General features: G+C 36.8%; 2 protein-coding genes across 2 annotated transcripts; both read left to right on the top strand.

Annotated features, from left to right (window-relative positions):
* The first annotated feature begins 600 nt into the window (after positions 1 to 600).
* Positions 601 to 1769, top strand: LOC129733800 (uncharacterized). The gene is made up of 2 exons (XM_055695315.1): positions 601 to 1193; positions 1250 to 1769. Exons 1-2 carry the CDS (start codon positions 840 to 842, stop codon positions 1610 to 1612), a joined length of 717 nt encoding a protein of 238 aa, XP_055551290.1. The 5' UTR covers positions 601 to 839; the 3' UTR covers positions 1613 to 1769.
* A 2419-nt stretch (positions 1770 to 4188) lies between these two features.
* LOC129717275 (hatching enzyme 1.2) lies at positions 4189 to 19179 on the top strand. Its single transcript, XM_055667137.1, has 3 exons — positions 4189 to 4659; positions 17578 to 18014; positions 18853 to 19179. The coding sequence occupies exons 1-3, from the start codon at positions 4308 to 4310 to the stop codon at positions 19177 to 19179; spliced, it is 1116 nt and encodes a 371-aa protein (XP_055523112.1). The 5' UTR covers positions 4189 to 4307.
* The last annotated feature ends 732 nt before the right edge of the window (positions 19180 to 19911 follow it).

Raw genomic sequence — 19911 nt, 5'->3', positions numbered from 1 at the left:
CTGAGAGACGTAGTACTATATCAAAATATCTGTTTGGATAGTAGACCTATATTCAGCTTATCGCTCTTATTTGTCCAATTTACCGTCTAATTTTACTATTTTTTCAAATTGAGCATCTTTTCTATCTGATGTCATGAAAAAAGTAAAGAGTTCAACATCTCTGCTTGGAAAATCATAAAAAATACCATGTACCTGAAACGATTGTATTCCAGAGTATCGGTTAAATTTCATTTCCGGTATAAAATGGAAATATTTTACGCAGCTTTTAGAATTTAAGCTGTTAATTTCCACGGTTTATTTTTGCCTCTCTTCTCCTTTGTTCGTACAAGACGAGACGGGTCAAGCTGACTCAAAGATAAGAAAACTTAGCTGATAGTTGACCCTACTTTTCGATATACGTCTCAGCCCATTGTAGATTACACTCATGTAGCTGGTGTAATGATTTGATTAACTCTCGACTGAGACAATAACTTCTGACAGTCCCAACCACGGCTTGGTAGTAGTGTCGACAGTGTGGCTAGTTAGGGGATCTATCCCTACCGTTAAACAACATGTTGACCCTAGAAAAAGTTAATTATTTTCAAGTACACAGACGCGCTCTAGCGTGTCGTAAAGGCTGTCTGGAAGACGTTGCGCAAACACAAACCTGCTGCAAACCATCACTTCTGGTTACTTGACCTATAGTTGCTTCCCAACCAACGGGCGGAAACTGTTGTTAATTTACATAGCAGATAAGCCGTCGTCTGGCTCTGTAAGACACATGCCCTCTATTTAACAGTCATTACAGCAGTTGTAGTTCGTTTGTGTCAGTTGTATTGATCAGTGTTTGCAATAGATTAATGGCATCCTGGAATCGTACGAATGAAATTCCTTATCCAACAGTTTGGCATCGGTTTGAAATACGAAATCCATCGACTGGAACGTGCGAAACATACCGCGTGCAGGATTTACCTCCTGATCGCATAGATGATGCCATTAGGCACATGTGCGAGTATTTCTTACGCGACGAACCAATATGTGCTAGTTTAAACCTGGCACAGGATCCAATCGGAGTTGAAGAAATCACTGCGATCTGGCGCTCCATTGCCAAGCAACGATGCATTGTGGTGTGTTATGAAGAAGGTCGCGAAGAAATTGTAGGACTGAATATGTTGACGGTCGTTTCCAAGGAGGACCCTCCGTTTGATAACAAGGTTGGTTCAATTGTTCAACGAAACATACACGATAATAACAGTCATTCAACTTCTAGTTCGAAAGTTGCGCCGTCAAAACGTTCGTAGGGAGCACTCTTTACATGACAAATGAAGCAAAACTGTTCGAGCGCTATCAGCATGCTAAAGGTTTCTTGTCCGCCTGGGGGCTCTCGGTTCACCCTAGCTACCGGAGACGAGGAATAGCTGCGCAGATTCTGACGGCGCGAGTTCCTATCTGTCGTGCCTATGGTTTGCCCTTTAGCGCCACCGTGTTTTCTCACCCCGGATCACAAATTCCAGCAGCGAAAATCGGTTTCCGGGATGTGTTCACGATGAAGTTTGCGGATTTGGCTCGAGTGGGATTCCAACTGGCGGTTGATGTCGAATGGAACAAGCTGATGGTTTTGGAAATTGAGTAATATGATAGTTTAAAAGGATAGTGAATTGTAATAGCGAAGAATCGAATCGAAATAAAATTATATTTTGTATATATATGTATATTCCTGCAAATTCCTGTGATGTTTTAAACTTTGTTTTTTCAAGATCCGTATGAATAAACTTTTATAGAAAGGTAAAGTTTATTTTGTTTCTTCAATAATTTTGTTTTGTCAATAACCTATACTTTCTGGATACAGTCTTTTTTCAGAATACGAGCCAAACATATTGTCCTTTTATCAATTTTCGTTCGAAAGTGATAGAATTAAAAGGTGAAACGATTCAAAAGTATAAATTGAAGTTCATACTGTCCTCTATTAAAATAAAATGTTAAATTTTAATTCTTCCAAACTACTTCCAATTCTATAGTTAAAACTGCACGTTCGCTAACTGTATTTTTTTACCGAACCAAACATAACACTAGATCTCAACTTTTCGTAAATTTTTCAACCGTTTGGTATCAAGAAAAAATGCAAAGGTCTGATTTATAGAGCTTGAGTAATCCAATTTTGGTATTTTGAAAAGAACGTTTATGTTACGCTGCGTGTGGTAAAGGTGCATTTTTGTAATAATCATACACAATTAGATTTTATTGCCGAGAACTCGACAGCTGATAAATGTTCAAATGTTCTACAAGTTTTCGGCAGAATTTTCAAGAACTCCGGCAAACTAAATCCCAATACATGATGGCTTACGGTAAATCGATATATTGTCTGAATGTTCGTCAAAATATATTGCTGACATTTGTTAAAAACTTCGACCAGCTGTTGGGAAGTTTGCCGAGATAAATTAAGTGTGTATAATTTTTCTTCGGTAAAGAATGACTGGATATGAATATGCAACATCGGCAGCTTGTGGTACTAGTGATACTTAATATCGGGCAGAGGTTTTCCGAAATAATTGGAAAACATTCGTCCGATATTTAATATATATTGATAATGTTCGAAAATCAGTTCTCGAACATGATCAAAAATATATTGCTCAATTACACGTGTCCAAACTAATTGGATAGATTGCAACTGAATTGATTGTTATGTAGGGGTTCCTGGGGTAAAACGCACCAGTTAACGAAAGCAGAGTATATTCTTGTTAAAGCTGAGAGATAAAACCAATGTTATATACTGATCAATATATAAAAATCCTTATTTATTCGTTCAAACTCGCATCTGATGCTATAACATTATAGAAAATGCATAATACACATTTTTTAAGAGAGTGTAATAATTTTATAAAATTCGTCAATCGAAGCAAAATGCACTCTTCCTGGGGTGAAATGCACCGCAACAAAGGGGCAAGAAGCACCATGCAAATGAAGTAAAATGCACTCCGTCTACGGGGCAGAACGCACTACAATATTTAGGCAGTACGACTCATTTTGTCCTCTAATAAATAAAGGCAAAAAGGTTTTCTATGGAATTCCATACACTCGAGCGACGTGGTTTTGGGAAACACCGTTTTCGATTGCCTTTAGCACCGATCGTAGCTGTTCCATGACCGCCGATTGGACTTCTGGACAATGCTGGAAACGAGATGAAATGTAAGCAAAAAATTTGTTCACAAAGAGTCCTTTTGCCCCGAGATAAGGGAAGCGTTATGCCCCGAACGTAACAAAAGAATGTTTCTGGTTGCATAACGGTAATTCTCATTGAAACTTATCGATATTTCATCAGAAATATGTTGCTCGACATATATTCGATGCAATAACTCTTTTCGCTGGTGGAAAACATCAATTTAAAAGCTAAAAACACTTAATTTAGCTGACAAAAAAAATAGACCGTATGCAACGAAAACTTTTTTTGTATTTATTCACATTTTCTGACATTTTAGTGCAGTTGACAGGGTGACTATAGAAAACATAGATTCGAATAATAGAATTATTATTTTGTTATTAAAATGCTTCTCTATTGTAAATCAGAGGGGGTGCATCTTGCCTCAACGGTGCTTATTACCCCAGGTACCCCTACATGTCATCCAATTAACAATTAAATTAATTGTCATGCACATAACCCTAATAAACCAAATGTACCGCGCATGCAAATTTAGAAGTTCAGCTCGAATACGTAATCCGCTAGAAGTTGCTAGACTACCCGATTTAGGCAGAAAGGTTAACAATAACTCATAAAGCCGTTAAATTGATAACGCAGCCCCCGAGTCAGTCTACCGTTTTACAACCGCTAGCGGAAAAACTAGTTAGGTTTTACATGACAAGTTTTACGAGTTTTCCTTATACCTTAAAAATGAGTCAAATTTTTACTGCTGCAGACAAAATACAATAAAAAATTCACCGAATTTGTGTTATCGGTCACAAAAAATATACCGCAAACCTTCAAAGAACAAGAATTATTTGCCTGCGTATATCGATCCGCTCGCTAAGAACCATGCCGCAGCTACTGATAAGAGGCTGGTTTAGCTGGCTGAAGATGGGGAGAGGGGGGACTTTAGAACGCAAAGTTGAAGGTACCAAAAAGTACCTTACACTGCTTTCAATAAAAGAAATGGAAAAGTGCAAAACCGTATCACCTTTACTTCCATTATAAATAGGTAGTCGGGGTCTCCTAGAACAAGTAATCAGTTCTCACCTGCCGCTGGTGCTCGATATACGTCAGGTTTCCAAGTTCCGTAAAGTACGAAGTGAAACCAAACAAACGGTGTGTTTGTGTGTTTTAATCAAGTGAAGTGATGGCAAGTCGATTGGCGTTGGCACTGGTGCTTCTATCGGCCACGTGGCTTACGATAGCGGTTGAATCCAGCCCGGTGATCCTGAGGGACGAAAACGGTCTGGAAGGGGGTGATGAGGATGAAATTGATATCTCTCATCTTGGGCTGAACATCTACGGAGAACCGGATGAGTCGGTAGGCGAACGTGTCGCACAGTACAATCCGGAAACGGACCTTGTAAACCCGGAGGAACTTGGAACATACGTGGACGGGGATATACTGATTGCACGGCCCGGCGGTCGAAACGGGCTGGCGGATAAAAGTACTCGTTGGCCGGGAGGGGTGGTGCCTTTTGTGATTAATGGAAATTTTAGTAAGTGTAGTTTTTTGCTCGAAATCTTTTTATTGTATATAATGTAATAGAACGAAATATCTCAGGTAAAAGTTTGAAATTCTTAAATTTCCTATTTTTTAATTGTCTATCCTATTACCTTTAACGCAATAATTCCGCAAATGTTTGACGCTTTTTCAGTAACTGAACATATATTTTTTACGAATGTCATCTCATTCAAAATTTAGGCTCGAACAAAACATGCATATTGAACACAGGAGAGACGTTCAAAACTTTCAACTGATTCGTACAAAACTGAAGGCATTGATTCAAAAAGTTAAAATATTCGGAAGAATAACTTCATAGTTTATAGCACCTGTCGTTCTTACCAAAGAAAATGGGGCTAAATTTTCGCTATACCGATCAATTGGCTAAAAAATATATTTAGCACTATTATGCACTCGGCTCAGAAAATACTCTCAAAGCTAGTTTTTTTCGTTAGCACTAGGGTTGCCACCTCTCTGGGTCTCACCCGAAGTCTCCGGGTTTGGGAGGTGATTTTTGGGCTGATATTGTCACTAAAATCACCGAATTCGATCGGTTACTAAGAAATGCTAAGATAATGATGAAAATATTTCTAGAGCCAAAACGGGTTGTTTGATCCATCTTCGGCGAAGTTGCAGACATTAATGTTGTCCTTCTAAAAAAATTACTTGAAAAAAAAAGAAGCGATGATTATATTCACGTTCACGGAGATTTATTTCCATGGGTTGAAAAATTCAAAGAATGGAAATAACTTTTAAATTATTCATCTCTCCGATGTCAAAGAATGTGTTAAATCGATCCAATTAATTTCGATATAACTTGAAAACGGATGTATCGACGGAGTTGATTATTATAAGCTTTCCGATTTGAAATAATTATTTAAATTAGTCAACATCATTGGAATGTAAATATTTTGAAAATGTCAAAAATAAACATTTCTTTTAAAACTTGACCTTCATAAAAAATATTTTTCATTTCTCCATTAGGGACATTGTATCAAAAGTTCTGTTATACCTTCTAGTTAAAAAAAAAATAGAAAATCACTTTGTTTTTTTCATTAAAATTTAGTGTTTATTAACAATCAAAAACAAACTACTGTGTATATTGTTCCTGACTCCTAAAGTGATCACAGAACTATTTGACCACTGTTCTCTACAGAAAACGGTTTGCTTTCTATCAGTCAGATACGAATTGAGCAGATTTACTGCATCTGTGTTTGCAATTTTTTACCCTGTTCACACTACACCGCAAATCACCTGATATCAGGCGATTCGTGCTATGGAGGCCATATCACCATCCATATCCCCTGATATGCTATACAATCGAGCTGTTATTCAATATCACCTCTGCTACATGATATCGCTGATATCATGTTCGGAAACCAATAAAAACCTGATTTGCAGCAGTTGGCAACACGACCAACATAAGCAAATGACATTTAACGCAACGCTGAAAATTTCGCAATTCGCGTTGCATGCGAAAAAGAAGGAAGTAAATATTTTTGCTATTGTCATCCCGCACATTTTGACAATTACATATGAGAGTTCGCGTAGGTGCTAGCAGCCTTCAAAATGTCTTTCAACGCCGTCAACGCAAATTCCAATCAGCTGTCAGCTGTGTTTTCTTCTTTCAATTACCAAACCAAATGAAGCAAATTTCAAACCATGTCATCTCACTGTAGTGTGAACACCCAAAGTAATTTAATCTGGCGATATCAGGTGATATGCGGCGTCGTCTGAACAATGCATTATATAAAGTCTGTGATGAATGATTGTATCAAACGCTTTTGAAGAATAAAAGTCATTTGCTTCCCAATTTACTTTTCGAGGACTATCGAGAGGCTGCATAGGATGCTTATAGGCTTCAAGTTTGTTATTGAAGTCAAACGGCGCTGCTTTCGGACATGAATTATCGTCCCATGTTTCCAGCAAGAGGAAAAACTCTGCTTCGTCATGTGAATGATTTCATCTGCGCAGCGGGCGGTTAGTTTTAACCCTCTCTCTACCATGCCCATAATTCAGAAACTGGCCAAAGGCATCAAACCGAGAAAAACGCATTTTGAAGTATTTTGTCGGTCCAGAATATTTTGACTGTCCTTACAACTTTTTTATTGAGTATATCACCCTTCATATATGCTGGAACCTTGCCGTTGAGTTGGAACAGAGAAATCTGCAGGAAAAATTCACCCACCAAGTATTTTTAGCGCAATAGCCGTTTTGCCTTCCTCAGGTATAGCAATCACTTGCAAAACCGAAGATATAAAATTGCTCCAAAGGGCCGAATGGCATATATCACTCGAGCATTTTCTGTATGTGTGTGTGTGTGATGTGTGTGTGATGTGTGTGTGTATGTGTGTGCAGATTTTTATTCTCACTCACTTTTCTCAGAGATGGGTGGACCGATTTTCATGAAATTAATTGCAAATGAAAGGTCTCGTTGTCCCATAAGACTTTATTAAATTTCATTGTAATCGGATTTTTAGTTTAGTGGTTATGTATCAAAATGTAAAAATCATGAAACATCATTATCTCGAAAACTACACAACCGATTTGAAATTGATTTCAAATGAACGGGCTACCTAAAATACCCTTAACTTTCGAATTTCATAAAGATTGAACTTGTTGTTCAAAAGTTATGACAAGAAACGTGTTTTGAAGACTACTTAATCTCACTCATGTTTCTGAGAGATGGCTGAACCGATTTTCATAAAATTAGTGTCAAATGGAAGGTCTAGTTGCCCCATAAGATCCTATTGATTTGTTTTGCAATCAGACTATTACTTTGCATGTTATGTTTAAAAATGTGAAATCCAGCTATGAAAAGGAACATATTCCGAAGACTACTTGAACTCACTCACTTTCCTCAGATGGCTGACTCGATTTCCACAAAATTAGTGTCAACTAATAAGTCTAGCTGCCTCGTAACACCCTATTGAATTTTGCTGTAATCGGACTGTAACTTCGTCTGTAAAGTACCAAAATGTGAAAATCACGAAACTTGATTATCTCAGTAATTACACAGCCGATTTGATCAATATTATTATGAGATGAGCGGGCTAGTCAAGGGTTAACAAATGAATTATGATTGAACACGTGATTTCAAAGTTTGGCTGCCCTCTACGTTCCCTTTTCATTTGATTATAATCGAACTTAAGCAACCGTTATGTATTACTTCATAACAATTTGATATGTGGCTCAAAAGTTATGGAAAGAAAAGAAATTCAAAAACTATTTAAAACTATACCTGCTTTGATCGATATATGTGGCATCAACATAAATTAAATGTGGTATCGTACTATTTAAACGTTACAAATTCATTGATTCTTTGCGATGTGTTTAAAATCTGCAAATGCACGACGAAACGGCCATAGGATATGATCAAAGTCAAATAACAAAAGTTTTGAAATGATTGGTTTTATCGAAATGACAACATCCTCGACTTTTGGCTTCTGTACATCACCTTAATTCTGAATATATTCATATTGGGTGGTATTCGGTCATTTTCAGCAGATTTTCTGGCATCAATCTGACACCGGAAATACCCATATTGGAAGGTACTTAGTTAGTTAGGTTGTTTTCCAGAAACTAAAAGTGGTCGTCTTTAAATTCAAAATGGTGTTCAGGGTCAATGTTTGGTTTCTATGCATCATCTCGATTACGGAAATATCCATAATGAGTATTATTTGGTCATTTTCGACTGTTTCCTATAAGTTGCCATTTAGCGATCCGCAATGGTGCCTGAGGTCAATTGTTAGCTCATTGCAACATTCTGATTCCGGAGATACTCATATTGAATGGTATTTGGTTATTTTAGGCTGTTTTTCACAAACCGGAAGTCGCCATCTTGGATTTCAAAATGGTATTTAAGATAATTTCTGGCCTCTGAGCGTCATTCTGGTTGAAGAAACACCCATATTGGGTGTAATACGATCATTTTCCGCTGTTTCCCAAGAAACGGAAGTCGCCAACCTAGAATCCAAAATGAATTCTGTGGTCGATTTCAGCTGCTGTGTATCATTCTAGTTTCGGAGATACTCATGTTAGACGGAAATCGGCCATTTTTGGCTGTTTTCCAGAAACCACAAGTTGCCATCCTAAAATTCATAATGGCGTCTGAAGTCGATTTGTGGCTCCAGTGCATCATTACGATTCCGGAAATACCCATATTGGGTGGTATTTGGTCGTTTGCCGCTGTTTTTCCGAAACCGGAAGTCGCCATCTTAAAATTCAAAATGGTATCTGTGGTCGAAGTTAGCTCCTGTGTATCATTCTTTATCCGAATATTATTATATTGGGTGTAAATCGGCCCTTTTTGGCTGTTTTCCAGAAACCGGAAGTTGCCATTTTACAATCCAAAATGTTGCCTGAAGTCGATTATGGAACATATTCGTTACCACATTCACCTGCCAAATATGGTTCCATTAAGTTGATTAGTTCGCGAGATGTTCAGAAATTTGTGCAGAAACATGTGCTTCCAGAAGAGGGAGGGGCGTTGAACCATTATGGACATATTTGTTACCCTTTAAAACATCCACATGCCAAATTCGGTTTCATTTGCTCGGTTTGTTCTTGAGTTGTGCAGAAATTTATGTTTCATTTGTATTGGACCCCTCCTTTCCAAAAGACGGAGGGGTCTCAAACTATCATAGGAACCTTTATCGGGACCAAAAACCCCTACATACAAATTTTCACGTCGGTCGGTTCGGTAGTTTTCGAGCCTATATGGATCAAACAGGCAGACAGACTGACAGACAGACCGAACTACATTTTTATATGTATAGATTACAACATCAATATTTTAGAACCTAAAGAGTGAATATACATTTATTGGATTGAAGCGTTCATGTAAATTTATTTTTACAAATAAAAGTTTGTATGAGAAAGGTTAGGTCTGACCGCTAGGTGGATTAATTTAGGTTTTTTTTTCAATTATAAACGAAAGGTCAGTTAAGGGGTTATATCTACCAAATGCTAATAAAAGCAAGGCTTTTTTTCATGATTTTTTCACAGGACATTTGAGATGTAAGGTATATAATTAATATATCATTGGATTGAGCAACTCTTGCAGAATAGAAAAAATATTTTTATTGCTATTTTTGTTACAAAATGGCGGCTGTGCAGCGATTGCCGTGAACCGCTTTTTTTTAAAGTTGTTCCGCGGCGAGCAGTAGAAGTCGTGCCCAACTCCACCTATAACCAAAACAAAAATTTTTTCATTATCCACATAAGTGTCGCTAGTGAAGTACACATGAATATATTTTTAGAATTTTTCTTCGCAAAATGGCAAATGTTTGAAATAAAAAGTTCTGTTTCGACAAAAAAAAATCGACTTTGATTGTTTATAACTTTAGTTGTTGTTAATCAATCGCTTAAATCGTGTGTACTTCACTAGATAATCTAATGAAGAAGCTACAGTTGAAATTTCAAGTCAATAGGATGTAAACTTTTTCAGTTCTACTGCTCGCCGATATTGAAAACATAGTTTTGAGAAAAACGCGTTTAAAGTTTCAAAATGCTATAAATCTTAAGAATCGCAATAACAAAGCCCCTAATATTTTTTTTACCTTCAGTCAGTTATCCCTGCGCCGTAAAATTGTCCTTCCTGGGTTTTATTTTCCACTTCTTTCTTTTTGTCATCTGATGTATGGCTGCGCCTAGCCTCTTTCGCGATGTCGGACATGCGATGGTTAGCGACTTTGACACAGTTGGCGCCCGATCCCACGCAAAACTCAAACTTGTCACTCATATTCAAGTACTTTTGAATATAACTCACAGTTAAAAAGTATAGAAAAATTCAAACAAAGAATGTACACAACGAGAACGGCTGATCGACTAAACAAAGGGAAATTGTGAGTAAACACGTTCTGTATAGACGCTATAACGCGTTATAACGGTCGAAATTTGATGCAGAGACCTCTATACTTCGAATTTGAAGCACGATATCGATCATAGGTAACTTCTACTAGTTTACAAAGCCGAGTATCGCCTAATTAAACAAAAAATGTGATTTTGGAGCATAAAGGTTGTTCGGTAAAAACTGATTTTAACGAACTTTGAGTTTAGATCTGTACTTAGGCGATGTAGATTTTGATTCTAGGATAGTTTTGGCAAAAAAAAAAAAATTTCTGGTGGATATTACCCCTTAATGCTAAGGAATAAAACAATATTGTTAACTAGCGTAGGTAACTTCTGCTAGTTTACAAAGCCTCGAAATAAAAAGAAAAACGAGCATCGCCAAACTAAACGAAAAATGTGATTTTGGAGTATAAAAGTTGTTCGGTAAAAATTGATTTAAACGAACTTTGAGTTTAGATCTGTACTTGGGCGAGGTAGATTTTGATTCTTGGATAGTTTTAGCATGATTTAGGCCAATAAAAATAAATGGCGAAAAAAAATTGTTGTTGTTGCCGTTTGTTGCCAAGAACTATACAGTTCCGTTTTCACCATGCATAAGCGAATATCATTTTTTGAAATTCTTCACAAGGTACACAGTTTTGAAAGATTACACCGGTAATGTTTTGTTAAATTTGAGTGAACCAGTGTACAGGTTTAATGTTGGATTGAAATGTGTAAGTAAAACTTCGGAAAAACACATATTCTTTATTACGCTCAATTACAACACTTTTCATCCACTCCTAACATTATCACCTTGTTTATTTACATTGCTCGATTGGTACCCTCGTTTGACACTGATTTGGTTCCTTTGGTTTCATCTTTGCGGGACTCTTATTATAAACATAGACTCTGCATGTCACAGGTTGAAGCACATTGAATATTAGCCAACTTCTCAATTATCTACTATATAAAAATGGAATTCCGTAACGCTTGATCTTATTGATATTATTCCCTCAGTCTCTGAGGTGTACAGTAATCATAAGCGGTGACATATAGGTTTTTAACATGAAAATGTTCGATGTTCAGGAGACATTTGAGAAAAAATAATAGGTATCTAATTACTAAAACTTGAGATATTATTCACAAAACTACGTAAAACATGCAAAATTATAACTTTTTGTGCTAAATTTGCCTCTAAATCGAAATTCAAAGCGATGACATATGATTCTTTTTTAACTAAAATGTTTGTTAATGTTCAGGAAAGACATTTGAGGAAAAATAATTAGTATATAATCACTGAAACTTGAGATATTATTCACATAACTACGTAAAACATGCAAAATTATAACTTTTTGTGCTAAATTAGCCTCTAAATCAAAATTCAAAGCGATGACATATGATTCTTTTTTCACTAAAATGTTTGTTAATGTTCAGGAAAGACATTTGAGGAAAAATAATTAGTATCTGATCACTAAAACTTGAGATATTATTCACAAAACTACGTAAAACATGCAAAATTATGACTTTTTATATTTATTTCGTCTCCAAATCAAAATTCAAAGTAATGACATGTGATTCTTCTTTCATTAAAATGTTCGTTGATGTTTAAAGAAGACAATTAAAAAAAAAAAATAACAGGTATCTGATTACTAAAACTCGAGATATTATTCACAAAACTACGTGAAACATGCAAAATCATGACTTTTATGCTGAATTTGCCTCTAAATCAAAACTTGAAGCAGTGATCTGTGATTTTTACTATAATAAAATGTTCGTTGTGTTTTGGAAAGATAATTGAGGGAAGAATAATAGGTAGCTGAATACACTAAGGTCGCTTTTGAGGCGGTTTTTTGCGCGGGTTTTTTACGCGGATTCCGGAACTTACGCGTTTTTTACGTGGATTCCGGAATTAACGCGGTTTTTTTTCGCGGATTCCGGAATTTACGCGGTTTTATTTTACGCGGATTCCGGAGTTTACGCGGTATTTTTTTTACGCGGATTTCGGTTTCTCTTCACTCGGATTGCAAAAATAACGCAGGTTTTTTTACGCGGATTCCGGAATTTACGCGTTTTTTTTACGTGGATTCCGGAATTTACGCGGTTTTTTTCACGCGGATTCCGGAATTTACGCGGATACATGCCGCGTAAAAAGCGACTTTAGTGTATTTGAAATTAAAATATTTTCCACAAAACCACATGAAAAATGCAAAACCATAATTTTTTTAGGCTCAATTTGTCTCTAAATCAGAGTTCAAAGCGATGACACGTGATTTTTTTCAATAAAATGTTCGTTGATATTCAGGAATGACATTCGAGAAGAAATAATAGTTATCTGATAACTGAAAATAGAGATATTATTCACAAAACTAAGTAAAACATGCAATATCATGAATGTTTTGACTCAATTTGTCTCTAAATCCAAATTCAAAGCTATGATGCATGATTTTTTCATTAAAATGTTTGTTTATGTTCAGGAAAGACTTTTGAGTAAAAATAACAGATTTTTGATTACTGAAAATTGAGATATTATCACAACACTACGTTAAACAAGCAAAATCATGAATATTTGAACTCAATTCGCCTCTAAATCTAAAATCAACTCTATGATATGTAATTGTTCTTCATTGAAATGTTTGTTAATGTTCAGGAAAGACATTTGAGGAAAAATAATAGGTATCTTATTGCTAAAAGTTAAGATATTGTTTCAAAAACTACGTATGTTTGAAGATGATTTTCTGCTTACAGAAAAACACATTAAAATACTCTTTTTTAAATTTATATATATTATGCATATAATACATGCAAAATTTTGACTTTTTGAGCATGAGCTCAATTCGCCTGTTATTTTTATTTTTTTCAATAAAATGTTCGTTGTTCCTTCAACATCTGCAAATATTATCTTGCAGAAGAATTTATGTTTTAATTTGGTGTGAGTCGAGCAGAAAAATATTACATTTCTGATATTTTCGTAGTTTTGTGAATAGTAACACATTACGGGATTCGAAATACTTTTTCATTTTTACCAAAACTAGATCTTGGGACATTTGGCTGGAGGAAAGGTCGCATTGCATTGGTTTAATTTTTTTTAATTTCTACGTAGTTATGTGAATTAAAACGTTAACTTCTTCTCAGACGTGTTCCTTGGACACCAACAAACATTTTCGTTACAAAAATTCACATGTTATCTCTTTAGATATGATTAAAGAGGAGAACTGAGCATGAATGGTCACGCTAAATTCTTCTTACTTTGATTTCTTTCTTCTCAAAGTTACATAAAAAGAGGTTTTACTGTGAACGATTGACGAATATCCGGTTATCACCCGAGTGTGGTATATACTGAACTGGGATGACCCCACATAACATTTTCCAAAATAACGACTTCTGGTTTCAGGAAAATAATCTAAGGTGGTGTTTGGCCAACCATTTCAATACTTCCGAGACTTCCAAACTCCATACGTCATTTTGAAATCCGAAATGGCGACTTCCAGTCTCTGTAAAACATCCCCAAATCACAAAATGCAATTCAATATGGGTATTTCCGTTCTGTGCGTTCTCAGAATGTTAAAGTGCTTAAAGTGATGATGAACGTATAAGATGTGAAATATTTTTGAAGTGAGTTGTGCTAATAATGCTCATTATAAAAAATGATTCCTAATTTTCAAACTTTTGATCCCGAGCATCGCCGGGAACGTTTAACCAGTTTTGGATATTAGCCAAAATTGTTTCACATTTGCTGCCTTCCCAAATGTATTTTTTTACAAACGGCTTCCGTTGGAACCTTGTTTAGGGCGATTATCATCACTAGAAACTGTTTTCTCGATTTCGGTAAAAATGGCATATTAGCCAATTTTTGAAGTTGACTGTCACTATGAGGAGCTACCTGTTTCGTGGCGCATGTGCCACTATACCGATGCAGCAGCTAGCACGGAGAAAAGAGGACGGTGGTCTCAATCTACATCTGCCTGCACTTAAATGCAAGTCGTTGCTGATTAGCCGTCACTTACACGAGATCGAATCCCTTCCATATTACAATTCTGTCATCAACCAAACTAATCCTTCACCTACAAATCCCGCCACAGATCTCCCTTGCCTAAAACAAATTCTAGACAATATTGCTAATTTTCCCTTCCAAATTCGCCAACACCCTTCCGCCGAACTTATCCACCGTTTCTTTGTACAAGACACAGATAAACCAAAGGTGGAAATAACAAATCCTACCATCAACTGGCTTCGTGTGTGGAAGAATATTAGTAGTAAAATCTATTGCCTTCCCAGCGCAGCGCTTTAAACATCTACGTGAATCAAAAAATCAATCACAAACAGTTGTTGCACACAATGCGACGAGCGGACACCAACGTGTGTACCAATTGCACAGCAGATGTAGTGGAAACCATTCAGCACAAATTTTTCGACTGTTTCAGAGTAAGAAATGCATTCAGATTTCTACAACAAAAATTAATGGAAATGAGTGGCGGTCGCACATTTCGAGCAGAAGAACTTCTCTTTCCTTCATTAGAGGGAATTTCATTAACATCAAAAATAATACTACTAAAGACATTAGTGGTTTATATCACCTTCATTGAAAATTGTAATGATAGGATAGACGTAGACACACTAAGATTCAGTATTGAAGTCGAAGTTTAAATAATTATGTATATAATTTTAATAACTAGAATAAACGTACTTTTACAAACAAAAAAAAAAAAAAAATTATGGGCAGCATGGTTACCTACTCTACAGCACCACAGGTTTGGATGCAGAATATTTTTCGAAATATTTACCAATGCTACTGAAAATGCATAATTATGTTCTTGAACAATTTAATGATTATTTGAGAACATATTTATGCATGTTTGAGTAGGATTTTTGCATCCAAACCTATGGTGCTCTACACTGAAAGAAATCGACATGACATTATAAAGTATTTTGCACTTGAATTCGCCCTATTGGCCAAAACATATAGAATTCATATGCGAAACACTTTAGAATTATTTATCGTGCAACACCTCATTTTCAAAAGGAAAACACTTTCAATTCTCGTGTTATGACATATAAACATAAAGTGTTTGGATTTTGAATCTCAAAAGAATGTTTACCGAGCTTCGAATGATTTTTATTCGATATTAAAATGAAAACAATTTTACATGGAAATGATTGCATATAATGCAACTTTTGTTTTATTTATAAAATTAGAATTTTACTATAAAAATTCATCACAAAATATCAATTATCTTTTTTTGTTGAAGGAGCCTGTAAAGCAAACAAAGAATTAAATTAATTTAATCAATATAATTGATGTTTTAGTAAACAAATACTTGCCTCTAGCGTGAAGATGTTTTCATCAGAATCTCTATGATTTTGTGCTGGAAGGACAAAATAAGATTAGAATTCGATTCTTTTACGTGACATAAATCACTTACCTTGCAAAAATTTACAGATGTAGTCCGGAAAATCGTCGAACTTCTAAGCCGTATGACACTCGCTGACTTTACATCTGTCGTAGTACAAACGGCAATTCATTTGACATATAAAAACAAAACAAATCATCTGAAAGTGTTTCGCACATGATAATCACTGTGATGAAACAGTGGGGCAGATTCAAGTGCAATTCACTTGAAAGGGATGTTGGAATCATACGTAAATGAAGTGTGGCTCATGGATGTATGTTGATGTGTGCGACAACTTGAAACGAAAGTGAAAAATGATTGAATTCGATGAAAAAATTCTACAAATAACAATGCAGACTCATTTTCATATTCAATTGATGAAACACTTGGATGGAGCGTGCGCAGTTTTTTCAGTGTAGATAAACCATGGTAAAGAGAGGGTTTAACACGTGCTTTTTTGCCTATTGGCCCTGACACAAGTAAAAGAGATTTTTAAGGCTGTTCGCACCTACGCGAATTCTCATATGCAACTGTCAGTTTATGTGTGAAAACAAAAGCAAAAATATTTCCCTCCTTCACTTTCGCAAGTAAAAACCAAACCAATATCAACAGAGTCGTCAGAGCCAATTGCATCGTCCCGTATAGGAAAGCCAAGCCATTGCCAACAGTTTCCACCTTGGCGGCATACATATCGATAAGGACAATGTTGCCAAAAAATCGTGGTGGATAATATTCTGCAGCAATGCTAGCACGTATGTTTTGTAGGTTTTATAACTTAAACATTCGTGAAACATCGACCGGTGCAACATTCTTGCATTTTTTTTCAAAAATTAAAAATATTTTAGTAATACTAATAGAAAAAATCCAATTTGTGCGTACACATGCAAAGTGCTTCAAAGAAAAAAATAGTATTTTGGTCCAACGGAAAGTCTCTATTAAACTTGACACATTTGAGTGGATAAACTTTTTGTTATGTTTCCCATGATTAATAGGAAATATACTGTAAGCTTGCATATAGTGAATATCCGTACCATGCTAGTACATTTCCTTGCCCTAAAAAATATTTTCACAAAATTGCTGCTTACTATTCGGGTTATTCGCGTTGAAAGAGATTTTGAAGGCTGTTCGCACCTACGTGAACACTCATATGTAATTGTCAAAATGTGCGTGATGACAAAAGCAAAAATATTTCCTTCCTTCTTTTTCGCATGCAAAAACCAAACAAATATCAGCAACATCGTCAACGCGAATGTTTATAGTTATTTACTTAGTTACAACTCTCAACAGCCAATCGGATTCGCTGATTTTGTGAAAAACACTTATTCAAGCATGCTCTCTAGTTTAGTAAAGTACATAGATTTGCCGTAAACTCAAAAGACCTTCGGTTAAGTTCATGAAAAGTCTCTGTAATTGGGTGGGTAGGATTTAAAAATAAATCGTCCAAATTGATTGCTGCTTTTCCTTTATGCTTTGAATTTATGCCGTGTCGAGAGCGGGTAGAAAACAATTTCGCTATCCCGGAAAGAACTCGCTTGCGCCCGAGGACCAAGAGATTACCTCCCAGTCCCGAAGACTTCGGATAAAACCCGGAGAGGGGGCAACCCCAATTATGACCTGCCTCTGTATGACAGAATATGGGATTTTTAAAAAATTAAGAACTTATCCTGTATTGTATCATCAAATTCTCCCGACAGAGGCTAACGAAATGCAAATGATCGAGGACGCATTCAACCAGTACCACTCGAAGACCTGCATCAAGTTTAAGCCACGCATGGGCGAAAAGGATTACATCTCGATCGAGAGCTCCAATAGCGGATGTTGGTCCAGCGTTGGACGAATCGGAGGACGCCAAGAGGTAAATCTGCAGATGCCCGGCTGTACAACCAAAGTTGGCACGATCGTTCACGAACTGATGCACGCGGTGGGTTTCCTGCATGAACAAAACCGTTCCGAACGCGACGATTGGGTACAGATTCAGACGCAAAACATCCAACGTGGCACGGAGACGAATTTCGTTAAGGCTAAGAGTGGCACGACCGACGCATTCGGAGTGCAGTATGATTATGGCAGTGTGATGCATTATTCGGCAACAGCGTTCTCTTCCAACGGAAAACCAACGATCATTGCTAAGGTAAGCTATAAACTATAAACAATGGCGCGGTAAAGGTTTTCATATTATTGCACCTGCTTGTGTAGAACTTATTTGTGATTTTTTGGTTTCGGTGTTTTGATTTCTCACACTTTTCCCTACAGAAATCCGTTAATGGAGTTATGGGACAGCGCGACGGTTTTAGTAAACTTGACCTCGCCAAGATCAATCTTATGTACAACTGCAAGTAAACGGAGCAACCTCTTGGTCAAAAGTGATCTACTTAACCGTTATCTACCTCAATGTTTGTGTGTTTTAACCATGTACTTTATTACGTATGTCCAATACAATAAACTAAACTGATACTAACAGAAACATGCATTTGAATAGTTTCCACGCTTCTACTAATGTTACACTTAAACATTTCATCATCAATGTTTGGCCACCTATATCTAACCTACCTAACCTGCAGAAAACTGGCGGAAATAAAATGGGTCAACGGAACGGCTTCTCCCAGGGTGACATAAACAAAATTAATGGAATGTACGGATGTAGCACAGGGGGAGGCACGCCCACAGCTACTTCAAAACCTCAGCGTCCTACACGTCCAGTTAAAAAACCTGTCGCCGGTAATAAACCAACTGGCGCTCAAGTGGTCGGTTTCATTGGAAATCTCATTGGAGCAGCATTTGGTGACAATGAAACCAATAGCACCCAAAATGCATAAATAAATGGATTAAATAAGCCAGCAAGAACAAAAACCCAATTTACCTCGTTGTAACGGAACAAACTAGTGACTAACAATAAACTAACTTATTGAATGTACAATTCGAGCATCTTTCCTCCTTTCTTTTTGTCTCTATCTCTATATTCTTTCTAGTATCCTTTGAGCGGCACAAAAATGGGTCAGCGGGAGGGATTTTCACGCAGCGATGTTGAAAAGGTCAACCGAATGTATCGCTGTGGAGGTGACTCTAGCGGTTCAGGCCCACCGGTTAGCTTGCCATTCCCAGTTCCGTCTGCTCCGATTGGCCTGAACAACGGATACTGCCCTCTCAATCCGTACCCATACCCATATCCTTCACACGGCGTACTTCCGCAGACGTATCCGATTCCCGGTGGCTATCCCCAAGGTCCTTATGGTTATTATCCGTACGATGAAACGTCAAATGCGAAGAATGTAGAACAATCCTCGAATAAAGATTAGACTTGGTCTTCTAGATTCTGTTCAGTAGTTACCGTATTACGATGACAGAAACCTGCCAGTGTAAAAAGTGATTATTAATTTTGCGTCCTGTGTTTCATCGTAAATTACATGAGAGTTCAGCGAGGCCTTTACATTTTGCACTGTTTTGTAAAGATTTTATACAGCTGGCCCCTATTGCAGAAGGTGAGCTATTCGCCTTGCCCGCAGACACTGACAAGGCGGGCAAAGTGTTGTATTAGCAAACGCGAGTGAAACTTGACTGGTGAGAGCCAGAATCCAGCCGACTCGCCACTCGACATCTACTTAAGAAGGTGCAGGGAACTCATTCTACCTTCATAGATGTTACTGGATTAAGAGTATTGCGTTAGTGGGAAAGGTAATATGTGAAAGATCTCTATTTGACATAGAAGATGAATGTAATTCAATCAAACTCAAATTCCCTGATTTGCCCGGATATTCCTTCAAACATGACATTAATTTCCCTGATATTTTTCGGCATCCAGCAAAAACTTTGAAATAACAATAAAAAAATCGATCGAATGAGAAACCAATCAATAGTTGTCCAGCCTTTTATGTGACCCGGATTTTGAAAAAGTCGTTTTAGCGCTCCAGAACCGATTTGAAAAGAGTCGCGATTGAAAAAACTCCCTGACTGGTTTTAGTTTTCCCTGATCGAAAAATGAATTCCTTGATTTTCCCGGTTTTTGCCACCTTGTTCTTTTTATCTACAGC

The sequence above is a fragment of the Wyeomyia smithii genome, chromosome 1, assembly GCF_029784165.1.
Source record: "Wyeomyia smithii strain HCP4-BCI-WySm-NY-G18 chromosome 1, ASM2978416v1, whole genome shotgun sequence".
In the NCBI taxonomy this organism is placed as follows: domain Eukaryota; kingdom Metazoa; phylum Arthropoda; class Insecta; order Diptera; family Culicidae; genus Wyeomyia; species Wyeomyia smithii.
The sequence above is the reverse complement of the archived record's forward strand: the minus strand, read 5'-3'. Positions and strand labels throughout refer to the sequence as shown.

Coding starts and splice junctions, on each gene's coding strand:
- LOC129733800 (XM_055695315.1), top strand. CDS start 840: ATGGCATCCTGGAATCGTACGAATGAAATTCCTTATCCAACAGTTTGG. Junction 1,194..1,249: donor ACCCTCCGTTTGATAACAAG/GTTGGTTCAATT, acceptor TTCAACTTCTAG/TTCGAAAGTTGCGCCGTCAA.
- LOC129717275 (XM_055667137.1), top strand. CDS start 4,308: ATGGCAAGTCGATTGGCGTTGGCACTGGTGCTTCTATCGGCCACGTGG. Junction 4,660..17,577: donor TGTGATTAATGGAAATTTTA/GTAAGTGTAGTT, acceptor TTCTCCCGACAG/AGGCTAACGAAATGCAAATG. Junction 18,015..18,852: donor AACCAACGATCATTGCTAAG/GTAAGCTATAAA, acceptor TATTCTTTCTAG/TATCCTTTGAGCGGCACAAA.